Source organism: Morone saxatilis, unplaced genomic scaffold (genome assembly GCF_004916995.1).
Source record: "Morone saxatilis isolate NCDOM2014 unplaced genomic scaffold, NCSU_SB_2.0 Contig14, whole genome shotgun sequence".
NCBI classification, from domain to species: Eukaryota; Metazoa; Chordata; class Actinopteri; family Moronidae; genus Morone; species Morone saxatilis.
In genome coordinates, this window is record NW_023339696.1 from 16926713 (window position 1) to 16932841 (window position 6129).

General features: G+C 40.5%; 1 protein-coding gene across 3 annotated transcripts in view; it reads right to left on the bottom strand.

The window, feature by feature from the left end:
• Positions 1 to 5099, bottom strand: part of atp6v0a1a (ATPase H+ transporting V0 subunit a1a) — a 15020-nt gene extending 9921 nt beyond the window's left edge. For all 3 annotated transcript variants that reach the window (XM_035655016.1, XM_035655015.1, XM_035655014.1), the window contains exons 1-9: positions 4988 to 5099; positions 3672 to 3843; positions 2966 to 3044; positions 2625 to 2722; positions 2408 to 2536; positions 1513 to 1595; positions 711 to 837; positions 516 to 598; positions 339 to 432 (exon numbers count right to left, since the gene is read on the bottom strand). In XM_035655016.1, the coding sequence (XP_035510909.1) occupies positions 339 to 432; positions 516 to 598; positions 711 to 837; positions 1513 to 1595; positions 2408 to 2536; positions 2625 to 2722; positions 2966 to 3044; positions 3672 to 3788 (810 nt within the window). In that variant the 5' untranslated portion in view covers positions 3789 to 3843; positions 4988 to 5099. The remainder of the gene's footprint in view (positions 1 to 338; positions 433 to 515; positions 599 to 710; positions 838 to 1512; positions 1596 to 2407; positions 2537 to 2624; positions 2723 to 2965; positions 3045 to 3671; positions 3844 to 4987) is intronic.
• Positions 5100 to 6129: the final 1030 nt, after the last annotated feature.

Sequence of the window (6129 nt, forward strand, 5' to 3'; positions counted from 1 at the left end):
GAGAGAGAGAGAGAGAGAGTCTTTCTATCTTTGCTTTCTATCTTTTCAGAGGCTAGTGAAGTAAACAGCTGTGTCTGAGCTGTCATTTGTGCAACCTAAATCAAATTAATGTACTGCTTGTAAAATATCCGGTGGAGAAACTAGGCAGGAAGCTGAGAATTAACTGTAAAGAGTAGATGGATCACTGTCTTGATGTCTTATGAAATTTCCTCTATTGTCACTTTCTGGTAGAGTTCCTCCTGACCAGGCAGAAACAAACAAAAAAAAGAGAACCAACCAGTTTGTGTGTGTTTTAGTGACTCAATAATGTGTAGGCGCTTTCTTTTTCTTTTGTTTACCATCTGCAGGTCTTCAATGCGTGCATTGACTCCTGCTAGCATCTCTTTCCTCTCCTGAGGTGTTTCTGGACACGGGTACAAGGTTGCTCTGAACCTGAAGACAGATGAAGAAGCACAGATAAGGATCTGTTGGCCAAGAACACGATAAAATTGTACAAATGTTGGCCAGTTACTTACCCCTCACAGATCTTCTTGACTCTATTCTTTAGCTGGTCTCCCTGGAAGAAGATGATGAAGACAGACTTGTGGACCTGGTCGCCCTGTGGAAACATCACACAGTTAGGACTTCAGGAGGAGAAAACTGAACAGGCACCTCACCAGCTTCACAGGAAATCAGTGTAGTTCTCTACTCAACGTATTGTCACTACTGACCGTAGTCGGGTCCTCCAGAGGATCTTCAATGTCTGCCTGCCTCAGGAACACATTTCCTCTGCACACTCTCCACAGCATCCTCTCAAATGTGGGAATACGTTCCCTGCCAATGACTCCAGCAACAAATCTATAACAGAGGGAAGAATCCTGTTACCTGTTGTTTAATATCTGGGTTGATATGGATTTTAAAAAATGTCAAGACGAGTCAAAAAAATCAAAGATTATGAGCTATGCCCTTTTTATATACAAGCTAGAAGTCACTTTCAGAAAAATTCAGATTCTCAAATACTAACAATGTGTCTATGCGTTTCATAGCATGAACAATAATTTATATACATAGATCATTTTTTAACTGTATTAAAAGCTAGGTGGTAACTTCTGCTTCATAAGCTGGAATAGGCCTTCTGTGAATACTCTTAATTCTTGATCAACAAAATATCCTCCGCTTCAGTTTCTGTCAGGGAAACGATACAGTTGAGACCATCTTCACAATATAGGACACGTTGGCCGTGTATCTGCGGTCTATTCGTTGGTTGTTTCTCCCCGAGAAGCTGATCACGGTAATAACATTAACTGAAATGTCTCCACAATTAGGAATTTGTGAATGGATTCTGAAAAGATTTCCACTTCAGGTGACCTTCGTCGCCTGACTAAGCTGGGCAGCCTGAGCTGGTGTGTGGGAGGTGATCGGCTAGTTGTGACACTCTGGTTTCAGACACAGATGGAGGAAGTGCACAGAATGGAAATCTCCAAGAAAAGCTTAATCCTTCTGAATTAGGGAAGACCACAAAAACAGACTCACCCCAGTCTGAGAGGAGCCCCTCGGTTAGGCTCACTGGGGTCTATGAGGGTGGAAGACTCCTCCAGTAAACTGGGATCCTCCATCTGCATAAGAGTCAGTTAACAAATAATCAGCTACAATGGCACATAACTATTGCTGGAACTACGTTAACATATACACAAACATGTCAACACTGCCACTGTATTGTAGAGATCAGGACTGGAGAAAGATAAGAGCCAGTTAATGATTGAACAGCTATGTGTTTGGCTAAATGATTCACCTCAATTAACGCTCACAACAGCTTGTTAAAGATGACTTAAACATTGTTTGTGAAGGCAATGAAGTGGAATTGATGTTGAGCAAAGGTGGGAAAAGAAGGCTTTGCTCTGGTGAATGGATAGCACACACAGAGGTGAATCTGTGCAAAGTATCATACAGCAGTGAAATTAGAGGATATTAATGTGGATAGCTGGTGTAAATGGGCCAAGGCCATGTGAGGAACTATAAAGTATCACGAGTGAAACACCTTTTGCCAAATCAAGCAGCAATAAGTGCTCCTTTGTGTGTGTGTGTGTGTGTGTGTGTGTGTGTGTTGTGTGTGGGTGTGTGAGATCAGTGCAGACAGCTTATCAGCACAATCTGTATTAGAGCAAAGCAGAGTTTAGACTAAACCATTGTGTTTCTTGCCCATTGCCACAGCGAATACAGTAAATCATTTTTGGTTTTATAATAATCTATGAATTCATATCAAACAGTTCATTTGTTTCTCAAGCTGTACAACCATGGAGATAAATAATTATAGTAGTATAGTATACTAAGTAAAAGTCCCACTTCTGTTTCAGACCACCACAATGTGAACAGAACAAAAGTCCTGAGCACACAGTTTTGCAAGGCCTGTGCGCACAGTCACGCTGACCTCATCAAAAAACTGCTGTGTGCGACGCAGGATGTGCTTGAGCTCAGTCAGTTCCAGGAAGTTCTTCTTTAGCGCTTCTTGGTTGGTGTTTATTTCCTTCAGCTCGTTCTCAAGCTTCTCAAAAGTGGCCTGCGGGGAGACGTACAGAAGGTTCAACAGAGGGACGCAGCACATGATAAGAGCTCACTGTTTTATCTTCGAGCGAGAGAGCGGTTACCTCCAAGTCGATCATGTCCCTCGGGAAGGGGACTTCAGGGTTCTCTCCTGTGTCAACTATTGGGATGTTGGCCTTCTTTATTTCTTTCTCCACAAATCCTGCGAGATAGATTAAAAAAAGAGCAGTACAGGTAAACATCTAGTTGCCCTTCCTTATAAGCAAAGAGTGTGTTAACTTTAGGGTCTTTTTAAGGCCTTGTTGTGGCTCTTTAAGGGTTGGAAATGGAGTAAAAAAGTTGTTGTTGCGTTTCAGGAGAGGGAGTGGCTTTATTGTTGAAATTCCACGAAGGGCTCCCATAAGAAACAGTCAGAGGCTGCTCAACAAGATCTGAGCTCACTCACTCAGTTTGCGATCCATCTCCTCACATCGCCGTACTTCATTAACGAACTTGCGTTGGAAAACATTCACATCAGGATTTAGCTGCAAGGAAAGAAAAAAAAGTGAGGGTAAAGAAACGGAACAGACTCATCGTGTGCCTCAGTAACATTTGTAAAATCAGAATGGGTACCAGAACTTCTTAAAAGAGTTTATTTATACTCTTATAGTCTTCCACCACTTTAAAAAAATCTGTGTAATATTTTCAAAAGGTAAAATAGAACATTTGATTGTTTTACACTTCTTAAAAGAGTTTATTTAAAAAAATATGTGTAATAGTTTGTATAAAACAATCAAATGTTCTATTTTACCTTTTGAAAATATTACACATATTTTTTAAAGTGGTGGAAGACTATAAGAGTATAATTTGGGGACATAACTAAGATTGTAAGACACTGCTGATACACAGACACGCTCTGTTACAGCCCATCTTACATTCTAGCACAAAGCTTCCCTCAGGGCTCGTCAGGAACGGGCTTTCTCATGCGTGGAATGAGGGAATCAGCTGTGAGCACATGATGAACATGATGCAGAAGGCATGCCCTTTCTCAGCATATCACTCGTGTGGTGTTTTACACAACAGGTACCGGTTCAGGAAAGCAAGCTTCAGATGAGGAGACAAATAAAATAGTAATGAAGAAATCCCGATTCAGAGGATAACAGTGGACTTACGTCACGAAATTGCACCATCCCGATCTCTCCCAGTTCACTGACGCAGCAGTAGGCAGCTTCCGACTGGAGGAAGAGCTGAGCCAGCGTCATCTCCTCACTTCGGAAGAGTTCCCCCATGTTGCTGCAGGACGTGAGCGCTCAGCACTCTTGGTTCGACCAGAATCTCTAGAGACTGAACATTCAAACTCAACAATTTAGTGACACTTAAATATACAACAAACTCAAAACATTAAGGGTCTGAAAGGTTCTACATTCAACACTTTTCTCACTAATGAGCAGGGGGCCTGTATCGGTTATGTGTTAGTTTGAGACGAGGGTGAGAAGCTGACATGTGACATGAAAAGAGAGAAAAGAAAAGGCAGCTTGCCCCAGTACAGATCTCATGATCAGACAGGAATGCAGTTACGGTGAAAACGAGTTTTCTCTGTACCATTAAAATATAGGGAACTCTCAAGAGGCTAGAAAGTTACTCGTGAACGCAAAGCAAAGGGAAATGAGGATACAAGGCGGTTTCTGTCACTGAAAGCTGAATATTTCCTCATAATATACTGAAGCTTAAGCAACACCTCCTCCTGTAAAACGACCACACAGGGCTTATCTGTGGATTACAAGGGAGCATGTGACCTCCTGTAAGCCTCCACACTCCCACTGCACCTCAACGCAAAGTGCAAATGAACCGCTTCAACAGGGCACCACGAAGCATGACCAAACCACACAGCTTTACCTTTAACTTTAACATTTGGTGCATAAGTAATGAGCTCATCGACTGGATGACAGACAGCGTTAAATTAACTCGGTTTTCGGAGACGTTTTCCCGGATTAACAGCAGCTTCACCTGTCAAAGATGGTGTCAAACTATCTAATTTTACTAAAAAAAACAAACCCAAATAACATGTCGCTGTCAACCGAGCCACCGACAGTCAACATAACGCAATAACGTAGAGTTAGACGGTCACACGGTGAGTTAATTAGCTGATATTAACAATTAAATATCAACTTTTAGCGATACGTTAACGGGTGCTGCTCAGATTAGCGAGCGTTGAATTAAAGTGTTAATTTTTACATTACAAAACAATACGACAGAACATGTACAGTAGTTAGGTGAACATGCCTGTTTGGGTTGTCTGATGTAAGTTAGATAACAGCTCGGTTTGTAAATGTAAGTGGGTGTAAATTGGTGCTAACACGAGAGCTAACTTAAGGCGAACTACGCGCACCTGTTGTTTAACATTTGAGCCCGCAGGTAGTAAATTAAACCATTTGTAGCCTCAACAACCTGAATATTGAGCAACAGGGTTTACACTCAGTGTCCTTACTGTTTATGTGGAGATTGTACCCCTCTCTTCTCTCTTTCCTCCTCAGTTTCCTCTTCACTGTTTGTTGTGGACTGCTCGGTGGTTTAACAGTCGACTCTTCTTCTGCTTTCACATTTTACAGTAGTTGGCATCATTCACGTTGCATTACTGCCGTCTACTGGACAGTCGTGTAGTTACTCCAGTGCCCACTGATAAACCCCCCCCCCCAAAAAAAAATGTAATATACATGTAACACTGGTCTCTTTTATCCTTTTTTCCCTTGACCTATATTGTGTGATGACCACATAGTTCACTCTTCTGTATATTTTCCTGCATGTTATTAAAGAAATGATCCACTGTCCCTCTCTTTTAAACTGTACATTTGATCTTTTAATTTGATCTTTTATATATCTTTTATTTTTATATATATATTTTGTTCTTAATAGAGTTGCTTGTAAATATATGGTTGTCTTGTATAACCTGGAGTCTTGAAAAATACTAACACATTTTATATGTCAAAGGCGTATTAGAGAGTGTGTATAATTGGTGGTGTAACAATTATGGAATTATTTCCCCCTGGGATTATTAAAGTATTTCTGATTCTGATTCAGATTCTTTTTTTCACCACACAGTGTCCTCCAGTGGTAACTCTAAGTAACTAGATAAGATAAGGTAAGATATTCCTTTATTTGTCCCACAATGGGGAAATTCAAATGTTACAGCAACAAAGTGGAAGAGAGAAAAAACAAGAAGAACAAAGGACAGTAGATCAAACGACAGATGAACACAGATAGTTAGCAGCAACTACAACATGTCTTGTTTGCTCAACGTTCATTCGTATCATTTATTGAAGTATCGACAGTTTTATTTGTTTTGATTTGTTTGTTGTTGTTTTTTGACTGGGATGTGTTCAATTCATGGTGCGTTTAACCTTGTTGAGCCAAAGTAAGTCTAAGCCTTCTATCTATATGGTCAGATGTTGAAAAAGTCGGTGCAAAAATAGAATAAAACGTAATATACACACAATATAAAAGAATATACCAAATACAGTAAAAATTCATCAATAACACACAAAAAATGGCAAGAAAAAGGAGAGAATGGGTGCAGTGACAGTTGCGTTTGGCAAGGCACTTCTATATAAACTGCACATTCAGTTACTAATA